This window comes from Macrobrachium rosenbergii, chromosome 15 (genome assembly GCF_040412425.1).
Source record: "Macrobrachium rosenbergii isolate ZJJX-2024 chromosome 15, ASM4041242v1, whole genome shotgun sequence".
Classification (NCBI taxonomy): Eukaryota; Metazoa; Arthropoda; class Malacostraca; order Decapoda; family Palaemonidae; genus Macrobrachium; species Macrobrachium rosenbergii.
Window position 1 is genome coordinate 46,147,621 of NC_089755.1, and position 23,420 is coordinate 46,171,040.

General features: G+C 34.6%; 2 protein-coding genes across 29 annotated transcripts in view; one reads left to right on the top strand and one right to left on the bottom strand.

The window, feature by feature from the left end:
• Nucleotides 1-16,867, top strand: part of LOC136846645 (uncharacterized) — a 72,048-nt gene extending 55,181 nt beyond the window's left edge. For 2 of the 3 annotated variants that reach the window (XR_010855468.1, XR_010855466.1), the window contains one exon: nucleotides 16,744-16,867. Coding sequence is in view for 1 of the 3 variants with exons in the window: in XM_067117565.1 (XP_066973666.1) it covers nucleotides 16,744-16,836 (93 nt within the window). In the remaining 2 variants the exon portion in view is untranslated. The remainder of the gene's footprint in view (nucleotides 1-16,743) is intronic. The other variant, XM_067117565.1, reaches the window with a different exon arrangement.
• The window catches only part of NfI (Nuclear factor I), a 473,509-nt gene continuing 460,639 nt past the window's right edge, over nucleotides 10,551-23,420 (bottom strand). For 24 of the 26 annotated variants that reach the window (XM_067117590.1, XM_067117572.1, XM_067117579.1 and 21 more), the window contains one exon: nucleotides 10,551-23,278. In XM_067117590.1, coding sequence (XP_066973691.1) covers nucleotides 23,097-23,278 — 182 coding nt within the window. In that variant the 3' untranslated portion in view covers nucleotides 10,551-23,096. The remainder of the gene's footprint in view (nucleotides 23,279-23,420) is intronic. The other 2 variants (XR_010855470.1, XR_010855469.1) reach the window with 1 other exon arrangement.

Consider the following 23,420-nt stretch of genomic DNA (forward strand, 5'->3'; position numbering starts at 1 on the left):
TGTCGTCATTTTGTCGTAATTTTGCACAGTTTCTATATTAGCCGTTACATAAAAGTTTTATGTATGAAAATGTTTGCAATTTCATGTAGAATACAACAAATACAACCCATGGTTGTAGCTTTTTATCAGTTTGGAAATATTTTCATATAAACCACGATAACTGCCAAAATTTCAACCTTCGGTCTACTTTGACTCGACTGAAATGATAGAAAACGCAATTTTAAGCTAAAACTCTTACGATGTAGTAATACTCAATCATTTACCTTCATTTGCAAACTTCAATGGAAGTCTCTAGCACAATATTTCGATTTATGGTGAATTTTTGAAAAAACTTTTTCCTTATGTCCGCGCCAGAAATTCTTTTCATCACGTTGTAGTAATGTTTGCACTGTTTTATATTAGTCGTTACATAAAGTTTTATATATGGGAAATGTGCGCAATTTCATGTAGAATACAAGAAAAATAACTCATGGTTGTAGCTTTATCAGCTTTTGAAATATTTTCATATAAATCACAATAACTGAAAATTTCAAGCTTCATTGATTTTAATATTTATACGAAAATGGTAAAAAAACGCAATTATAAGCTAAAACTCTTACATTTTAGTAATATTCAATCATGTACCTTCATTTTTGAACAACTTAAGTCTTTAGCACAATATTTCGAATTATGGTGAATTTCTGAAAAAATTTTTTTTTCACGCTCTGCGCTGTAACTCGGCCAACATCTCAGAAATTTTTGTCATGTTGTCGTAATGTTTGCATCATTTACATTCGTCGTTACATAAACTTTTATATATGAAAATGTGCGCAATTTCATGTAGAATACAACAGAAAATAGCTCATGGTTGTAGCTTTTATCAGTTTTGAAATATTTTCACATAAATCGGGCTATAACTGCCAAAATTTCAACCTTCGGTCAACTTAACTCGACTGAAATGGTAAAAACGCAATTGTAAGCTAAAACTTTTACATTCTAGTAATATTCAATGGTTTAACTTCATTTTGCAATAAATTGGAAGTCTCTAGCACAATATTTCGATGATTTATGGTGAATTTAAAAAAACATTTTCTTTACGCTCGCGTGTAACTCGGCCAAACATCTCAGAAATTCTTCGTCTCGTTGTTGTAATATGTGCACTGCTTTATATTAGTCGTTACATGAAAGTTTTATATATGAAAAACCGCAATTTCATGTACAATACAACAAAAAATAACTCATGGTTGTAGCTTTTATCAGTTTTGAAATACTTCCATATAAATCACGATAAATAGAAAAATTCAACTTTCGGTCAACTTTAACTCGACCGAAATGGTCGAAAACTGCAATTGTAAGCTAAAACACTTACAGTCTAGTAATATTCAATCAATTAGCTTGATTTTTCAACAAACGGGAAGTCTCTAGCACAATATTTCGATTTATGAAGAATTTTTGAAAAAACATTTTTCGTCTGAGCGTTACAAATTCATGCATCATTTTGTGATAATATTTTATCTGTGTTGCTTTGATCGTTTTAAAATTTGTTATATACCAAAAATCATCGCAATTTAGTGTACAATACAACTAAAAAATTAACTCATTAGCTTTAAACGCTTTTGATTACAGCGCGATTTGTATACAATTATATAAGAGCTTTTTATTTTTTGCTGTCATATATTCCAATATTTATATATGATAATGATATTTTTTCATTTCTGATGGTTGCATACTAAACTTCAGGCAATGACAAAAATGAGCCAAAAATGAACTCTTAATCTTAAAAACTAAGCCACTGTGATTTTTGAAAAAAGTTTTTTCCGCTTATGTTAACTCACCTAAAGCAGGCATAGCGGAGACGTTTTTGTAAATAGGGCTTTGGTGTTAAAGGGTTAATAAACAGAATGTAAACCACCTCGTTAACAGACAAATCCTTCAGGCCAGCCCTGTGAGAGCTATATAAAGTTATAGAGGGATGAATAAATTTGTTTGTATTTAGCATTTCCCAACGTTTTGTGAGAGAGAGAGAGCGAGAGAGAGAGAGAGCGAGTGAGTGTAATTGTCGTTAGTGAGTGCTTCGGTTGTTGGAAGAGGGATGAGGTCGTTAGTTTGTTTTTGGTGCTGTCTGTCTGTGCAAATGTCGAGAGAGTTTTTCCGGTTTTGAGTGAGTCTTGAGCTGAGTTCTGTGTAAAGCGTGGACATTGATGGTGGATTATTGTATGTTTCGTGAGTCATGTGTTTTCCGTTGGATGTCATTGTTGTCTGTGCATGTGTCTCTTTCTTTTTGCTCTTTTTTTTGGGGTTGAAAGTCTGTTTTTCAGTTTTGTTTGTGTAATTTTGTCTACTGTGTTGGCCATAGACACCTTCATCCATCTCCCAGCAACCGAGGATCAGAGTGAGTATTGTATGTGGTTATATGTTCTGTGTATCTGTGTTGTGTATTGTTTTGTGTTTTTTAAATTCCACACATAATATTTATGCCCAACGTGGGCAGCTGGTGTTGCAGCTGCAATTGAGATTAGTGGTAGTAAGTGTGACTGGAGGGGAATGGAAGAGGAACTGGTGAGGTTGAGAGAGGAGTTGCGGCTCAGCAAGAGAGGGAGAATGGAAGGCTGAGGGGTGAGAAATGAGGAGTTGAGGGAGTCAGTTGGAGGAGATGGGGAATGCTTTTGAGTGCAAAAGAAGAAATGAAAGGGAGATGAAAGAGTCAGAAGAGAGAATGGAAGACAGGATGGTAGAGAGGATGGATAAAAAGTTGGAGGAATGATGAAAGTGTGGAAGAAATGGTGAAAGGTATGTTCAAGGGTGTTTTTGGAGAAGGGGCTGTTGAGGCAGGTCCTCTGGAATGCGTGAAGGGGGCAAGAGAGAAAGAAAAGGAGGAAGAAGTGAATGGAAGCGTGAGTGATGAAAGTGATGTGGAAACAGAAGTAAGAAACGAGAGAATGAGAGGCAGGGGTAAGGAAAAGGGAATGAAAAGCAAGGGAAGGAACAGAGGGAAAGTAAGGATAAGTCAGGGGAAGAAAAAGGAAGAAGGGAAAAGGAAAGGAAACTGGTAAGAAGGGCAAGGAAGTGGAAAAAGGCAGGAAAGAAGGAGAGGGTGAAGATACTAGTGATAGTGAGGTGGATGGAGGTGAATGGATAAAAGTGGATAAAAGAGGAAGAAGAAGAGTGTAACAGTAAGATGAATGTAAGTCCGGAAGTGGACTCTTTGATTCGGAAGAGGGTATGAAAGGACAGAGTGAAAGTAGCGAAAGTGAGAGGAAAGTGAGAAAGAAGTGAGAAAGGCTATGTATGTGAGGGAGGTAATATTTTTGTGAAAAGTATAATGAGTATGGAAGTAGAGATGTGCATGATTTCTTTAGGGAGTATGAAAGGTTTTGTCAGGATAAGGTATGGGGAAAGTAAGAGAGTGTGGGCCTGAGTTAGGAGAATATTTGACTGGGTTTTTTATTTGATATGTATAGGGTTATTATGAGTGTGGGAGATGTTGAGTATGACAAGGTGAAAGCTAGACTAGTTGAGCTCTGTCCTTGAAGACAAAGCGAGTGTTATATAAGAGGAAGAATGAATTTGATGAGGCAAGAATGAAAGCTGGGGAAACCTTGTCACTGTATGCTTGTAGGCTGAGACATTGGCAGGAAGAAGTTTGGGGATGATGGGGTAGATGAATGTAAGTGGAGTTAGTTATGGAAGTTGTTAGGGACAGTGCCAGATGGAGTTAGAGAATTTGAAACAACTTGAAGGAAGGAGAAGAAAAGATGGACGAGTGAAAGGGTGACTTGGGGAGAAATTTTGAAATTGTAGAAGATTATGAGCTTGACAGGTTATAAAGAGAGCAGAAGTGTAAGTGTAAGGGCTGGGGTAGATGAGAGAGTGCCAGAGTTTGGAAGTTTAGGGATGCAGTGTTGAGGGGCCCAATGAGAATGGCCGATAGTGTAATAGACAGGAGTGTAAGAGCAAGTAATGTGGAGGTGCCAGGAGGATGAATGGTGGGTTTGTAAGGGAAAACAAACAGGGTTGACGGGTTAGGGATAGTAGTGTACAAAGGGAAGGTCGGTGAGTGGAAGTCCACAGTAAGTGTTTTAGATGTGGAAGGAAGGACATACAAAGAATGAGTGTAGGTGGGCTTTTAGGAGCGTGTTTCGGTGTGGGCAGTCGGGACATTTGGTAAGTGAGTGTACAACGAAAGATAGGGGTTAAATGCTACAGGTGCAGACAGGTGGGTCATATTGCTAATGGTTGTAGGTACCCAGTGAATGTAATATGTGGCAACTGTGGTAAGAATGGGCATTATCTTGAGAATGTGTTCAGAACCGAGAGCGAAATGTGTCGAATGTGGAATGGAAGGGCATGTATCAAGTGTATGTAGACGAAAGAGGGTGACTGTGACAGCGAATTCGGGAAACTGAGTGTGAAGGGGGTTCAAATGGGTGGATCCTCCAGGATGCAAGCGGTGCGTGTGATGCATGTACGTGAGGGGTTGTTGCATGAGGATCAGCAATTTGTTTTGATAGAGTATGGTAGGAAATTTAAGAAAGGGAAGAACGTAAGTGAAAGGAATGATCGTAAGTTGTGTGATAGGGGTGTGAGTGCCAAAGTGAAAATGAGTGATAAAGCGTGTCAATACGGATGAATGGGATGGTATGAATAGAACGTATAGCATATGCGGGTTTGATATAACTGAGTTGGACTGAACGTGTAGGGGTGAGTGAACAGTTGGAGGTGAGCGAAAGTGTAAGAGTAAGAGATTGTAGCAGTGATAGAAGAGTGATTGAAAGCATGAATGAATGGTTGCCAAGAATTGGAAAGGTCAATGAGCGAATGGGATGGGTTAGTTGAAGAATTGGGGAGGTATTTGGGAACGAGTTAGAGGGTATAGATGAGATTGTGGATGAAATTGAGAGTGGTAATAGTGAAGAAGATAGCGTGAATCTGAGAGAGAATGGAGGAGATGATGTGAATTTGAATGTTGCTAGAAGAGAGAATGATTCTGAGAGAATGATTGCGTGTATGCGAACGCGATCTAGAGGACCTACTAGTGAGCATCCGTCTGGTGTTGCGTAAGCGATTTGAATGCAGTGTGAAAGGTGTTGGTTGGGAAATGCTGTGGGGAATTATAGAGGGATGAATAAATTTGTTTGTATTTAGCATTTCCCAACGTTTTAGAGAGAGAGAGAGAGAGAGAGAGAGCGAAACTGAGTGTAATTGTCGCAGTGAGTGCCGGTTGTTGGAAGAGAGTGATGAGGTCGTTAGTTTGTTTACGGTGCTGTGTCTGTCTGTGCAAATGTCGAGAGAGTTTTTTTTCGGTTTTGAGTGAGTCTTGAGCTGAGTTCTGTGCAAGAGCGGACATTGATGGTGGATTATTGTATGTTTCAGAGTCGTGTTTTCCTGTTGGGTGTCATTGTTGTCTGTGCATGTGTCTCTTTCTTTTTGCTCTTTTTTTTTGGGGTTGAAAGTCTGTTTTTCAGTTTTGTTTGTGTAATTTTGTCTACTGTGTTGGCGACCGTGGACACCTTCATCCATCTCCAGCAACCGAGGATCAGAGTGAGTATTGTATGTGGTTATATGTTCTGTGTATCTGTGTTGTGTATTGTTTTGTGTTTTTAAATTCCGCCACAAAAGTCATCTCAGTGGTCTGGTTAAAGCACTACGTTTGATAATGGCTAGATCATATATATAATATGTATGTATGTACAGTCACTCAAAAATGTTTTTGCAACATGTTCCAGAAGTTTTCGTTCACCTAACAGTAATTTGTCCTTTTGATATTTACAAGGAAATGTAATTTCTTATTCAATTTTGGTTATTAATCATACAGTTAACAATATAAAAAGAATGGTGAGTGAAAATTCATATTACGAAAAATGACGAAACATTTTGAAAAATTTCACTTCAGATTGGACAAAAGAGTCAAAGAAGAAACTATATTTCGAATCCAAATAAAAGCTTATTGACTAATAAAAGTAATATTGAATAATCATCAATGAAATTATATATAAATAAAGAAAGAAAGAATTCAACCATTATCGTTGTCAAAAACAAAAAAGAAAAAATCTCATAACGTCGTATGTTATCGTGTGACTCCACATTCGGGCAGGAAAGTTTAAACTGTCCGTCACTTGCAATCGATAAGATGGGCAACAGGCATCCGCACCACAATCATTAGCTTGCATAAGACTAATGTTTCTATCGTAGATATTGCTCGGCAGCTTAGCGTAAATAAAACAACCATGTATAGAGGGATACAACAACAGAGAGAACGAGGAAACATGATAAATTCATTGTAAAAAGTGGAGGACGACCCCATTGTTGCACTACTGTTAAGGATCATCATCGGATGATCACTGAAGGAGCTCCGCCTAACTCCCCCCTGACAACCGATGTTGCTATAAAGAGAGAACATTACGCTCTCCCTTCAAGTTGCTGCTCAAACCACCTGTAACAGGCTACATGAGACCAAGATATTATTTCATCATACTCCTGCCAAGAAACACTTCATATCAGCAAAACACAAAGAATAGAGGCTAGGGTTTGCATTATAATATAAGCCAGTGGCTGTTGATTTCTGTGTGAGTCGTCTTTTTGCGATGAGGAGAGACATTCTCCACTGATGAGCATGGTAGTCTTCTTCACTGCTGGCATTCAGCATTAACTAAATTAATGTTGAACTTCTAGCTAATTTTAATTTCTTTAGAAACTTGGACAATAAGTAAAAAAAAAAATAGCATTTATATTCAGTTAACTTCATAAGAGGCATAAAAATGATAGGCCTAAGTAGCAATGAAAAGAAATGAGAAATTACACATGATAACGGCATTATTTATATATATATATATATATATATATATATATATATATATATATATATATATATATATATATATATATATATATAATATATAATGTATGTGTATGATGTATGTATGTATGTGTGTGTGTCTGGATTATAGTCTAAACAGTATTGCAAAAATAGATGTGAAATCTGTTAGTCTAGTTCAGTATATTTTATATTAAGTCTCACTAGTTCACAATATACATAGGATTAATCATTCAAAAATTTAATTTAATAATGTGAAGCAAGTCTTTACAAAAGTTGTATTTGTTGATGTTAATAAGACTGATAGTTCAACTTATAACAGTCGTAGGCCTATGTCTACAAAGTTCACACATATGAAGGAGATAAAACAATGATAGTGATGGCAGTTGGAGATGAAAATATTAAAACATAAGAACAGTGATGACCTCTTAAGTATTATAGTAACATCCTTTAATTAAGTAAAATATGACAACAGTAAGCAGTATCAGAAAAAGCCTGTTTAAGGAAGCTGCAGGTAATTTCCGGACCCACCACTTAGTGTTCAGTTGTTTCATGCGCTACAACTGAGTTGCCAAATAGCGCCAGATGTCGCCATTATAATCTGTTGTCTGAAAAGTTTTGAAGTATGTTGCAGAAACTTTTTTGAGTGATTGTACATATAAATGCATGTATGTAGTAAGAAACCGGAATTGAAGTCTATGGATCAGCATCTTATTTGAACTTAGTCTCTTCATAAAGAAGGACTGACCATCAGCACACTAGTGCTTTGAAATTGTCCCCAAAACATATCCTTACAAGTTGAAACCTTTTGGAACACCTACTGCATCTGCATTGTGACCTGATAATCATGGAATGGAGTGAAAAAATGCAGGCAAGTAATAATCATGTGAATGGCGTGAAAATTGCAGGCAAGCAATTCTCCAACTAAAAGATTTATCAGACCAAAATGACATCATAAAAGTAATTTTATGCGTGCTCTGGCACCATATCATCAAGAGAATAATGTAGAAAGAAAGGAAGCTTTGAGCTGATCCCAAACTAATCCATTTCAACTATATAACTGGAACAGATAACTGACCTAGACTCTTTGTTCTTAAGAATGTGGGAGAACTTCTCAAGATGAGAGCAAATTACTACGTTTTATATTCAACACTGAAATAAGTTGTTATAACTGTATGCCACAACAGGGCTGTGTTCATGGCATGGTTTGTGCCATCCCCCACAGGCAAAAGCATATTGCAGAGTGTGCCGTGGGAAAACTGACCTTGGGTCTTGCTTAAGATTTGCTCCTATAATGAGAAAAGGAAGCCACGCTCAGTGGGTGATATTCAGTGAAACACTGGTGTTGTACTAATGACAACATTATAGGCCAAGGTGTTTTATCATTACAGGTAATACCTTTCTCGAACAAATTGAAGTTAAAGTACTACCATGTTAGCTATACAGTATTGGGTGGCAATTATATTGAAGTATTGTTACAGTGGCTGATATTCAGTGGAACACTGGTTGTAGTAATGCTAATAATATAGGCCAAGGCAATTTATCACTCATTCCTGTCAACCGCATTTCAAATTATTAATTATTAGCATTTTGGACAGTCAAATACAGCATTACAGGATTATGATTCATAATTTTAACCTGGTAAAACTAGTACATCATCAAAACTAATTAATTTAACAAAAATAACCAGTATGATAAAGTTTCACTTTAACCAGGGCTCATGGACATAAGTTTTGTAATGTAACACCCTCAAGGCAGATGAATGCTTTGGAAAAGTAGATCTGTGTGGTTGATAGATCAGAAAAACACTGACATGAAATAGCCCAATATTAAATTTAACTTTGGGGATTTTGATTACGTTACAAATTTGTTATTAACATTTCTTAGGTTAAATTCAGCAAGGGAGTTCAGAGGATAAATGCTTAAAGAGAAAGAATGACGATACATGCATATGGGAAACTGAAGTCATGGTCAATTTTCATGAGAAGGAAATGTTATCACATAATATTATTAAGGTAAAATTATATACTGAGAACAAGAACCATTGCTTTGGAAAAGTAGATCTGTGTGGTCAATAGATCAGAAAACGCTGACATGAAACAGCCCCAATATTAAATTTAACTTTGGGGATTTCCAAATTACATATTACAAATCTGTTATTAACATTTCTTAGACTAAATTCAGCAAGGGAGTTCAGAGAATAAATACTTAAGAGAAAGAATGACGATACATGCACATGATGGAAACTCTGAAAAGTCATGGTCAGTTTTAATGAGAAGGAAATGTTATCACATAATATATTAATGTAAAATTATATACTGAGAAGAAGCCATGTCAGCTGAAAAAATTCAATAAAAAAGGGACGTAAAACTAAAGGAAAGCAAGAAATGCATGATTCATTAGTCCAACAATGGTTCTGCACCCCTTGATCAGAATTAAATTGACAATTATGTCTGGAAAATGAAAATTTAAGGGAATACAACATATGAAGGAAATTTAAGACTATATATTGGACTCTCATTGGCGGAGAGTTACGACATCTCTGTGGTAGGGTACTACAATTGAAGCAGAAACCTGGGAGCCAACAATTGCATGTTTTCACAATGGCAGACCTAAGAGTAATGTTGGAAGTGGCCAAACCATGCCCTGTTGCCATGTCTTTGGAAGAAAGGTAAATACTGTACTATTACAATGGGTAATCACTGCAAGCACGATAAAAATCTTTCTGCCTTAAGTTCTTTTACGCTTTGTGACTTTGCCAACAGGCACTATTCCTGGTCCAGATCAGCTATGAAAGAATTCTTGATATTAGTTTGTTTGCCTTATGGAGCCCCTGGTAGGACTTCAGGGTGACTCCTGTGAGGATAAATCAGCAGCTATGCCATCGGAAAGCTGTAATTTAATAAATTATAATCTTTATTACTGTATTAATCAATACAGATCCTTCAGGCCAGCCATTTGAGAGCTAAAATTAGCTTAGTGTTTTGGTTGTTCTACACAATAATAACAAGACTGGGGAAGGAAGGGAGTAATTGTTGTGAAAATTGTCTCTTAAAAAATGTATTGATCCAACTCGGTTCTATTAAATTTTTTGTAGTTGGCAATTGACCTGGGTCAAAACATTATTACACTGCTCATCATTCAGATTGTTCTACAATGGAAAGTACATCTAAAATATCAGTTACTTCCACAACCATATGGGCTGGTTTGATGGAGTTCAACTTAGTGAAACAACAGATCTTAAGATACAACAACACCCTCCTTTTGCTTCTAATGCTGCCATTTATTCACTGTTTATGTGGTAGCTATCTTGTACCCAGGTCATATGGCACCATCTCATTCGACGAGCAATGGAATTAGATCTTTGAAGTTGAGATCTTTATATTGATATGTAACTGAACAAACTGAGGAGCTGCATGCTGCCTCCACTATAAATAACATTTCAGCAAAGTAAAATAAGCTTTTATATATTTTGTAGAATGGAATGGAATATAGAATTTAGGCCAAAGGCCAAGGACTGGGACCTATGAAGTCACATGATTTTGGTTTTTACAGCAGTGGCATTTAATATGTTGATTATAGAAGGCTTGCCATAGAAGGTCTTTCTATAACTTAGCATCATTCTGGCTGGTTTATTTTAAATAAAATGTTTGTATTTATGGAACTTTCAATTTAATATTTATTATGTTACTCCATGAAGTAAGAAGTTGCAGGGCTCGGTGACTTTTTGAATAAGGTAATTTAAGGGAATGAAACATGTAACTTGTTAGCTATATTTCATTACTCATTTTACAGAATCTACCTCTTTAAAGCTTTCTTTACACCAGATTGGACAAAACTGGCTCTTACATCAAACCCTCAGTATTTCTGGATCTTATCCTACAGTTTATATTATTGTACTGTAATTTTGGATGGCGCTGCACTTGGATCAATTTAAATTTTCTCTAAAATTTTAAGTCTGTATTAATACACTGTATTTTACAATTACAGTCTATACATGCTCCATGTCAAAATCTGGAGAAATGGTCCATTACATAGGGTCAGAGTTATTTTATACTATCAGTACAATGCATCTGAGATAGGTCCTTCTGACATTATTTCTTAACATTTCTTTATATCACCATGTGATATAGACAAGCAGTGATACTGTACCCTTTGCTTAATCAATAAATGGCTTAACAATAAAATCTACCATTTTAAACATAAAACTCATTTATAAAATCAGCCCATGTACAGTATATGCTTATACAGTAATATTGTTTGGTGTACAGTACTGCACATCCGAATCACGAACATACAGTATAACTGGATCAGCAATCAGTTTTAAAAACTGGCATTCATATTTTAGCAATCATATGGTAAACTGTACATGAGGTTCTACTGAAATACAGATTATCAGAGTACATAAATAATAATGAACTAGATTTCCACAAACTTTCTACTGATGGATAATCCCATTTCCTCTGGCTCTTATTCACTTTGCAGTGCACTGGGCCTTTGGATTATCAACATGCTTCCTGATCTTTATTGAAACAAAAAATTTACTTGGGTTATTTTTGAAGCTTTCTTTGCAACATGATTTGCTTTTTAAACTGGAATAATTAACACTAATTTAAATTCAAATAAACACAGAAAGGCTAAGTAATCATCTGTACTTAAACATGTTGAATAAAATGGAAAACTGCATTTCACACAACATCCAGAACCTCACATGTAGTACAAATTACCATATAAATTTTTTAAATAATATTTATCAAACTGTTTTCATAAAAAATTCATCACAAGTACATTGTCAGCAACTTAGGTTATCAACAAATTTGGACAGATGATCATTCTGTTGTTCTACTATTTCATTTTTAAAAAACATATTAACCAAAAATTAAGAAAACCAATTAAACTGGAATATTATATCACTTAAACTTCTTTTTAGTCCAAAGTTCACCAGATAAGAACTAATTCTGAGGGACATCAGTTTGTCACCAAATTACTCTTGGTATGTTATTGTAAGCATACCCATGACACACTTTATTTCTGGAATACCATAAGTTACTTACAATACAGTTCACTCTTCCTGAACTTACTTTACAAATACTTAACTAAAGCTGATTGGTTGTATCTCAAACCTGGGTATTATGGTACCAATATTCTTACTGTTAACTTATTGTGCTCTTTCATCACATTACAAACTTGTGATTAAGCTACATAATTTCTACTATTACATGAGATTTATACCCAAGTAGATCTAAAACCATCTTCATTCCATTTGAATTTCTCTGGATACAACAAGCATGACCTTAGGGTAGACTATGACCAGGGAATAGCTGGTGTTTCAGTTTGCCCACTTTGTAATAAATATTTTATTATAAAAATTATTTTTGTCATATCTGATCTTCACTCTTTATGAAAATGTGAGTAAAGTACACAGGTTATTTTTGAGGCACTCATAACACCGTACTACCCTCTTTATTCTGGAATAGCCTGTAATGTTACCCTAAAACAACAATAAGGGAGAAACAAACCCACACAAACAAGGATAACAGAGTAAATACATGTTACATCTTTATTTTAACTAAAGAAAATATACCTGTACATCATTATATTTCTTTCTATGTACAATCAACATGGCCGTATATCACCGGCAACTAACTGAAAAGTAAGTTTATAAGCTATATAACAAGAACAAAATATTGCTTGAGGCTAACCATATGGTTCCTTCTTATTGCAAGGAAGACGAGCTGTAGCAATGTGACAAACATTATGACAATCACTGTGAATGTGGACTTTTCATTTGCACTGCTAAAATTGCTTATTCTGCAGTCAGAAAACACTTTCCACACTCCAGATGACAAGTCTAGCAATGAGTCATCACATGGCAGATTTGGCGGACGGGCAGCAACACTGAATAACTTCCTTACAGCATCTCACAACAGCTGACAGTGTAGCTATTATTCATATTTTCAAACAATCGGCATTTGTATTTTAACCTTTGGGAATTTAGTACATGTATAGAAATTATGATATACAAGGCTTGTTTCATTAATATATCAGTATAGCCAGGACTAGTAAGTTCACACAGTGAATTTAAGCATACTGTCAAGTGTAGTATTCAGCAGTTTACAAAGTAGTACAACCAATGCTACTATAAAAAAAAATAAATTTTCTCTGTCAGCTGTTTAGAGGTAAACAAGAAATAATGTTCAGCTTTGCTACATTAGCTAGAACCTTATGTTGCATAGCTAGGTACGTACAGTAGTATGTAAAAATTAGTACGGAAAACATTTGGATTATCTACTTTAAAAACGGTTCTATAAATACTGTACTATAAAAAAGATTTCTTTCCGAGGAGGCCACTTGCATCCCATTGTTAAGCTTTATATACAGTGCTGTTGAGCATTATAATTATCATTATTAAGTATTACTGTATTTACTAGTACTATATCTTTTCTAACTTGACCACAGGAACACAAACACAATACCAATCCTCCTTATTGTCATCAACATTAACAATATAACATTTTTATCACTAAATTATTATTGCTATCCTTCTAAAGTGGTTATAAGCTTCTTGTGGTGAATCACTGGAATTTGCTAAGTATTAAATACTGTATATATTAAAAATTCACACCTTTGTACCTATATCTGTACATTATTCCTCAAACTTTTCCAAATCATAACATTACTTTTTTATTTTAAAGTTTTAGATTCTTAACTTGTGCATTGTGCATCTTAATTTAATGTTAGTGTAGTGCTAAGATAAACCTGTAGGCACTTTTTGTCAACAGATGTATGTAGGAAGTTCTATAAAAACTTTTGATTCAGAATTGTAAATGAGATTCAATCAAGTTCATCCTTTTTCAATGTGGACTTAAAAGCAGTATTGAGTATTGCATGAAGTAGTATATTAAATACTCTTCATAAGAAATGGCTAAGTCCTGTATTTGTGTGAATCTCATATTTTGTGAAAATCCACAACAATAGAAGTGCATTATAGTAAATAGTGAGAAGTTGAATTTATTGGAGTCTACACCAGTTTCTTCAATAGTAATAGATATGCTAACACTAGAATTATTCCATATTTCTAAGTCGTTACTTAGTGTAATTTTGTGTTAGGGTCTGCAATATATATAGCACAGAGTAATTCCATGTAATAATATACACTAAGAAGTGAAGCTTTGGCAAGTAAACCACAACCACCAGAGTTTCAGTAAGACTTTGTCAAGAGGATGACAATGACACAACATTGTTTTATCACAAGAAAAAAATATTGCATAGAATACTATCTAAATATAAAGATAATTTATACTATAAAAGAGAAGTATAATACAAAGGTATAATTTTAAAATGATAATGTTCTGATATCATGTGATGAGAAAACTAAAACCTAATCATTTGTATAGCTACTGTAATGTAGAAATCATAAATATAAATACTGTATATATATATTAATGAGCTCAGAATGATGAAGACAGACAGAAAATGTTTATGTATAATACATATGTATATAGTGCAAGTTTGTTTGTATGCAACTGGTTAATGTACATGTATGTAAGCACCTATTTACACAGTTCACACTGAATGTTGTATTTATGTCAAAGACACTGCCCATTTTATTCTGAAAACTGTTCATGAGGTAAACAAAATTTTTTTTTACTTTAATTTTGAGGTTAACTGCTTTGGCCAGGGGAGCATGGCAATTTGTATCAAAAGCAGCATCTCTGCATGGCAAAAAAATTGCACAAATATTAGGCTTAAAATTTATGTACAAAATGACAGCACTCAACAATAGAACCAGGGTTCTGCAATTGATTAAAATTATTCAGTCTTAAATAGCATGCTATTAGTGCTTAGCTGAAGCTGATCTTTCAAAATTTTAAAAATTACAATCTTGGGAAGTTATCAACACATCTTGGCAGTTATTAACACAAGAAATATAAATGACCTAAATTTTGACAGCTAAAGGACTCTTAGCTGAGGAATAAGTTCTGTTCTGTGTTGTCCTCCATTTATTGCATAATACAATATTTTGTTTTTCGTATGTGTGCTGAAAATTATTAAAAAATTAAATATACAACTTAACAAAAGTGATTACAGAGATAAAAATCTATTGGGTAAATAGATCACTGATGTTTATTAGAGCAAAACAAATTTGCAGTCACGTTTGGGAATTCTAATTTCTTGAAATGTTTTGTCTTTTATAGTAACTGTTATGTTTTTTATCATCTAAAAGTTTACAGGACATTCAAGTTGTTCTCTAAAGTATTAGACTAAAACAGTCTTGATGAAATTCTTGTTTTAACTTCAGTTTCATCACTGCATTTAAGATAGTAGGTACTTTTGGACATACAGTTTGTACAAACTCGTAAAAATCCCCCAATGGTGTGATAACAAATGTACTCTGAAATTGGCATCTGTACTATGACTCAAAGCATATGAGAAAACTACCAACATACATTGCTTGTCTGATCCTGTAACCACCCAATTGCTGCTGCTCCTCAGAACTTGTTTATCCAAAAATGCTAGAGTTCATTATATTAATACTAAACACAAGATTTTTCTTATGAAAAAAATTTAAGATTTGAAAATGTGAAGGCTGAAGGCTGTTAATGAGCGGTTACCAGGTAATTGGTACTTCTCCCATCATAAATTTATCAAGTTCCTTCTGTAATTCTGTAGTTCCATTACAGTTTATTTCACTAGTGAATATGTGTACAGTACATCTTTTTCAACATCCTTTACAATACTTCATTTTTCAGTTGATTTCACTGCTTATTATGTGTACAGTACAACATCTTTTTCAACATCCTTTACAATACTTCATTTTTCAGTAACATCAATTTTAAAAATCAAATTACGAAGTACTCTCTATACCATTCAAATTACAGTAATTAGTTTTTACACAACTTTGTAATTCAAGCACATTATGAACTACACTTAAGATACTGGAAAGATCTATTGATAATTTTCATGAAATTTTTCCCAGAACATTGTGCTAAATATTTGTTTACCTCAACTTGTTTAAGATAACCTTGTAACTAATGTAATTCATAAAAATTTCCATGTTGTGAAAGGAGCACCTTACAGTTGAAAAATGCATATGGTTCACTTTCTAGAGAACTGGATTCTGTTAAAATTGATAGAACTCTGAGTTCCTGAAAAGTAAGTTTTGAAATCTTTAGTCAGTTAAGATGAGGTTAAAAGTCCCACAACCATTTACATCTTTTGTAAGAAGACAAGCCACAAATTCCTTATCTGAAAGTATGTAAGTGATATCCTACTCAATGAATTAGAAAGAGCAATTAACTTTTCAAAAATCAATCATCACACACAAACTGCAGGTTGTTTTTATGATGTTAGATTGAGAAGGCTTTTCTAGCTATGGTAAATTCTTCAAAACTGAAAATAGAGGACTTTTAGAGAAATGCAAAGGCATGGATAGAAAATTGTATTCATGTACAAAGGTTCATTATGTACATTTATTAACTGTCATGGGCAAAGATGGACCCACAGTGACATTTGTTTTTATAATTATCTAACTATAGGGAAAATTTTGATCCTCAGACTGTTAAAGGATGGAAATTGTAATAGTGAAAGTTTGACATATGGTAGTTTACACAGTGTGAACCACTAGTATGTACTGTATTGGTATACATACATTATGCACAAACTTGATCTGGTGTGAACAGTCAGTCTTTGAATTGCTTTCCTGCAACTTTCATTCATTTCCCTCTGGCAGAATAGAGGCCTGTGCAGTACAGTATATGATTTAATAGAGGATGCTACAAGGATTTCTTTTGAATGGCGAACACCCTATTTGTCTTGAGGTGCTTTTCAGTGAAGCCAGAAACGACCATGGTAATTTTCTAGTTAGCCATTATACTACTAAAACAGTCAGTCTTTAGCATTATCAAAATCTTAACAAATCTCTTACTATATTTTTTATCCTCTTTCAGATGTTTCAGGTTTCAAGAAAATCCCACCAACCACTTGAATATAAGGCTTTTAAAGCTGATCTATACTGTCTTAATACATGTTGTGAAAGTTAAAACATGGCTTTAATCATCAAGACCATCTAAGGTAGGTAAAGTAACCTTTTGAGTCTTATGCTTAACTACAGCATTACTTTTGTTGATAATCAGAAATCTTACTCAACAATTCATTAACTTATATCTGATGCAGTCATCTAACGTATAATTTTAATGCTGACACCTAACCAATTAAGTTATAAATGTTTTTTTACCCAATCCACCTTTCTGGTAATTCAATCCACTGTTAGGTTTTTGGAAAAATTATTTTCTTAAGCAATATGGTCAAATGCATCCAAAATTTCCCTTGGTTTTTTTGGCTTATAACATGAAGGCTTTTCCGTATACTAACTGCTTACTACACAAAGACTATAGAGAAGAATGATACACAGTCAGACTAGTGTAACATGCTGCATGGTTGTCTAACAACCGCTGTGCATTCATGAAAGCCTTTTAATACCAGCAGACCAAAGTATAAATGCTAGACAAAGATGTAAACCTCATATTTAAATTATTTCTATTGACTCATATTTGTTCTAACTTTTGTTATTAAAAATCTGTTTCTGTACTAATGACAAAAATTAAACTTCTGCATGATCACTGAACAATTTAACGATTCAACTAAGTGTAAGGATTTCCAAATCTATAATGTTTTTGCCCAAGCCAGTCAATCATTTTTTCACTTGTTCCTACATAAATACAAACCCTCGGTCTTTACATATGTGGATTAACTTTCAGCAAGCTATAAAACCAGCCGATAAACTTTTGCAAGATGGTTATGGTAATAACTATCGAAGGTAAGGGTGGAAGCACCGCCCACCAAGCTGGTGCGCATTCAATTCTGCGCAGTTTACTTTTGGTAGCTGTCTCATTTAGACGTGTATTTCTTTTCTCTGACCTGCCATTCGACTTTTCTGTGTTTAAATGTAATTGTTTTTATATTATTTATATTTTTTCATATTTTGTGTATATTGATGTATTGAAACATTTCAACATGTTTTTCTATGTCTCCCTAATATATTCAATTATTCTTGCTCTGCAGCCTTATTGACTCGTTTTAGCCTGTATAAGTTTTGGAGCCTTTCTCCTTATATATCATTTTACTTAACTGTTCTATTTTTAGACATCTTCCCAACCTTGTTTTTAAGAACTTCCCTCCTCAATGTTCTTTTTCTTCTTGTTCTAAAATGCTTTTTCATTAACAAATACTGTAATGTTTTTTATTTTTGACTACAGAATTTCTTGGAATGTTGTAATGTATTGGTCTTTCAGATGTGTAGATTGAGAGGCTTGAGGCAAGGCGGGTTTTTTGTGCTTCCAGGCAAGGGTTTCGTATTCAGTCGTACGAGGATACTTCTTCCGTAAACCTAACAAGTTTTCCCCCCCCTCACCCTTAACACGGAGGGTGATATTGCAAGATCTTTGACAGTGCGCTTGGTCCTGACTTGCTCTCCAAGACCAGTGGGAGTTCCTGTTTATGGTTCCTGTCTTGTTTCTTGCCCGTCGTGTGTGTCTCTCCCCGAACAGTCTTCATCATCGTATGCTGTTCCAGTTGTTAGATCCTTTTGAGTTTCTAACAACTTTGCCTTTTCTTGGAATAGGCAAGATTTCATCCCTTTGTGTCTCTTATCCTGTCCAGGAAGTTCCTTCCACGGTCGGATTTCTTCCTTGGGAACAGTTCCTTGGTGCATTTCGTCGTTGGATTTGCAGCATTAGCCATGTCTTCCCCTTTGTCTCCCGTCACTACAGTCTTCTCCCAGGTCGTCTTCACCAGGCAGGAAGGATGCACAGCTGTGCTTGGCTTAACACGTCTGTGCAACGTGACACGTCTGTCTTTTGCTTTGAAGGAATACCATGTTGTCCCTCCTTTCGGGAGTGAGTTCTTCGTAGCTGTGTGTCATAGCTGCAAGAGCTACTTCCCCCTCTTCATGTTTTTGCACTGGAACAGTACCAGGGTGGATTTGCACTGGAAGTAGAGCAGCCTTCTTTGTCTTCTGTCAGGGAGGGCTATGCAGACTTCTTCATGTGCCTTCTCTTCCCTGGCAGTTCTTTCAGGAACAGTGCCAGATTGCCATGTTCAGCACCCATCGGCGTAACACAGACATACATGTATGTGCAACGAATCACATCTTGTGTTGGCAACGATGTCGATCTATGTTCTCCAAGGGGAAATATATGTATGTGCAGCATAATACAGGTATACATGTACATGCAATGACACATCTGTGTCTGCTTGTAAATTATATGTATGTGCAACACATCACGTCTGTGTTGGCTTCAAAAGAATTACACATACGTGCAACATGATACATCTGATTCATATTTTTACTTTTTCTTTTGCCTGTTCAATACGATGACTAGCAAAATCAAGAGCTAATTACTAATATATAATGAATTGCTGTCAGCAGTTCTGTCTTTGCTATTATCTGTAACACAGTACTAAATGCAGACATATACTGTACCAGCATCAACTTCAGTTATGTAATCAGAAGGATACAGAGATGAATCTCTCTTTACTGTACAGCAAAATATAATTTTTTTCTTAATGTAGCACATGGCAACTTAAAAGGAAATGGATTAAAATCTTAACCTTCAGAAATTCATTAAAGAAAATCTATTAAGTGATTCATCTACTTTAATGCCTTAACTTATTCTCAAAAGAAAGGCTGCATGCTTCACAACCATGTATGAGAAACCTTAGTGAAGAATCCAGTTTTACTGCTACAAATCAATTGCAGTAGATTATATTAAAGTGACTACACATTTGTGTTGATACTTTCCATGCATTACATGCTCTTGAGTTAAACACCTTGGCTAACAGTTTGCAAGCAAAAGCTTTTGCATCAGGCAGCACCAACATGGCCTTAGAATAGACAGACAAAATGTGAAGTGTGAGTTAACAAGAGAAATACTTTTAAATGATAAAAAGATAACAGTAAACCAGCATCAGACAAATCTAGGCCACAAAAAAATGGTACAGCATTTAAAAAATTATGTCAAGCAGCATCAGACAAATCAAGGCCACGAAAAAATGGTACAGTATTTTAAAAAATAAGTCAATGTAATTTTGGTCAAAGTGACTTGGATCAAATTTTAAATTACTAGTAAAAATTGAATTTGCAAACAAATACTCTTGATTTCGGAATTTTCTCCAACACATATGGCTATTTTATTTTATTTTTTAAAAATAAAATGTAAATTATTTAATTCAAATATGCCTAACAATGTCAATCCATTCTCAAAGGTCCTTAAGTACTGCCAGCAAGATATTAATATAACAAATTCAAGACCCCATCATATTCTCTCAGATCTGATTACTAGTAGTTAATGCATAGTCAACTAATAAATTGAAACTATATTCAAACAAAATTTGCATAATTTTCAATGGTTTACCAGACAACTTTATTACAGTATTTGGTAGCCTTATAACTTTCATGTAAGGTGGGTTATACTGTTCAACTGTGTGTAGTAATGAGAAAAAATTATATATTCTAATAAAACTGAAAAAATTTTATAACCAGCACTAAAGGACATTTACAGTGCATGAGAATGGATCAATGAATGACACAGTAAGAAAATGGCAAAAAAAAGCCTGACATGGGAGTATTGGATTCCTAAAGGAAAAATGCCACACTAAGAAACCTAAAAGGTCTGATTTTCATGTTAGTAATGAATGACTGTTCCAGCCTACTGTTGTCTTAAAATTCATACTTCATAGTTCTTTATTGTATATTTTTAAACTTTCAAACTAGAATTTGTTAGCCTCTTCCACAACATGTATATGGTCCAGGAACTTTTACTGGATCTTTACAGTTTGCTGTATGTAGTTATAACTGGTCAGGAGAATGCCACTAAATTTGAAGAGATGAATAAATCCAAATTTGAAAATAATAGGATTTGCCAAGCAATTTCTATATAAAATTTCAGTGCCAAGAGGAAGATTAGCATGAAATCTACCAGTGATACATTAGCATACAACATTACTCTAAGTAAAATAGGTGTTATGTATCTATAATGCACCATACCATTACTGTACAACCATAAAATGGCCATTGTCAGAAGGTATTGGTAATTGCATACTATCAAGTTCAAGGTTGTAAAGTCTTTCTCTGTAAAAGGCAATCAATGGTAATGAATCCTGGGAAACCATGTTATTTTGAAATCAATTAGGAAAATAGTGTTGATGAAGGATGAACATTGCTCCAATAAATAAGAATGCACTTGAATAATTGTAAAAATACTGATTTTGACAATAAATTACAAGAAGACTATATATAATTAATAATTCTGGGTACACTATTTTATTATGTTTAAATGTTTCATTACATACAATGAAAATATTCACTTGCTGCACATACTTGCTTTGTGACTTCATTCATAAGAAATAGAGCCTATCAAGGAGTTATGTCACACATCTTGTTATAGGAGGAAAGCCTCCATTTTTAAACCTTATCATCTTTTCTTTAGCCATTTCCACAATGCATGTTCCAAGTCCCCAGAAGTGCATAAGCAAACACACCATCCATCAAAATAACACTTTCAGCTTTTAATTATTCTGAAAGAATCAGATTGCCCTATCACACTATTTACTGTGGCTCTGTATAAAATTGCCTAACTATGCGCAGGAAGTCATGGTTCTACATATCTACAATTACCTGATGTATCACAGCATGCGTACATCTAAATACTATAGCAGGCATCACTCTAGGCACAGTACTATGACACGCAGAGCTACACAATTGTGGTGGTACTCAGTTATGTATTTATGAATTACAATGACTGAGTTCTCCCTTCATATGAAAAGCTCTTCATTATTATTATTATTATTATTTTATTATTATTATTCCCTTCAGCACTATGATCATACAGGGCTATATCACTATCAAAACTAACTTTTCGATGATTAAGGAAATTCATGCTGGACACTAAACTCAGCTCAAGTTTGAGAGCTGTCAATACACTCTATAACATTTCAGACATCCTTTTGGCACAAAGATTTGAGCTATCTTCAACTCAAAACCAAAGCAACTATGGTACTTGAACTTTATCCATGGTTGCATATTGATGTTTTTAGCCTTTCTCACTCCCTCATTTTCCTTAACCAATATATCTATGGCACCAGAAAGATATATTTACACTAATAGCACATTAATCATTCAATATTGCTAGTCTTTATAATCTAAAAAGGTAAGGCTTTCAAGAAGTTTCATCAAAGTAACTTGGGTTAGATTACAATAGTAACATGTTGCACAAGTTTCATTAATAAAAATTTTTGTTGGGTTGCATACAACATGAATTAAGAGAAATATTTCTTCATCTTTTCCTCAAGCTATATCAGAGTGGAAACAAAGATTTTGGGATAACACTGCATCATAACCCAACTGGAAGATAGTTTTGTAAATGCACCTTTTATCTCCCTGCTCACAAAATTCTGATAAAAGAGGATACTATCATAATGGCAGTAAAAGCAATGAAATTTGAATTCATTTAACAATTAAAATAATTTCTTTAGGGCACACATATTACTGTACTGTGTTTGAGAGCTACTTGCAGAAAGTACTTTTGACTTGAAATATGAAACATATTGTACATGAAACACATCTGACATATATTCATTCCTAACATACCATAACACACTGGCTGACTATTCCAGAACATGAGTGACAGTTCCCATAACACTTCAATTCTTGGAAAAAGGCCTACTCTGAACACATCTGAACTTGGTCCATCAAAAAATGAGCTGGCAATATATATATAATTCTCATCTATCTCAATATGCCCCCTAACAGGTTTCTTGAGAAAGATATAGTAGGTGGGATGATCCCATCTGGTATTTAAAATGCACAACCGTTAACTCTACTTGCTTTGCAAAAAGCTATGAAGCACTTACATTATTGCATGTTGCTTTGCTGGCACTGTGATTCAGTTAATAAATTATATAGTGTCCATTTTCACAATCACTTAAATTATAATGACTGCAACACCTTAAGTCCTGCATGACCTCTGGAATGCAGACCTAGGTATCCTGTCTACTACAGCTTTCAAACTTATAAATGTCAATTTGCAGCAATTCACCATACATGGTTTCAAAATTTGGCATGAATAATTTTTTAACTTATCCATATATTTGGCACATCAATTACGGTGAAAAAAATTTTCTGCACTATAAGAAAGCTTCCATAATAGTTTAAACAATAGTTTATCTGTAATATAGCCTCAGTCTGACTCTATTCTTAAAAGAGATCAGATTTGTCTGCAGTCTCAAAACTAGTAAAGCCTAGTTAAGACGACTGTGATTTAGTTGGTGTTGGGGGTGCTCCTGGATGGCCCCCAGGACTGGTATCAGTAGCTGTTGGTGCACCTGCAGATGGTGGGCCAGTTGTAGCACCTACTGCTGCTGCTGCTGCTACTGCTGCTGCAGTTGTTGCATCTCCACTGTGGACCACAGTTGTAAAATAACGTTCTGAAAAGAAATAAAATCCTTAACTATCATTCAATGATAAATCACAACACTTGGACAAATTACTAGAAAGTACCCGTAAGTAACCGTGTTACTCACCTCCCGTGATTATATGCTGTGTTTACGTACCTATAAGTAGCTCCCC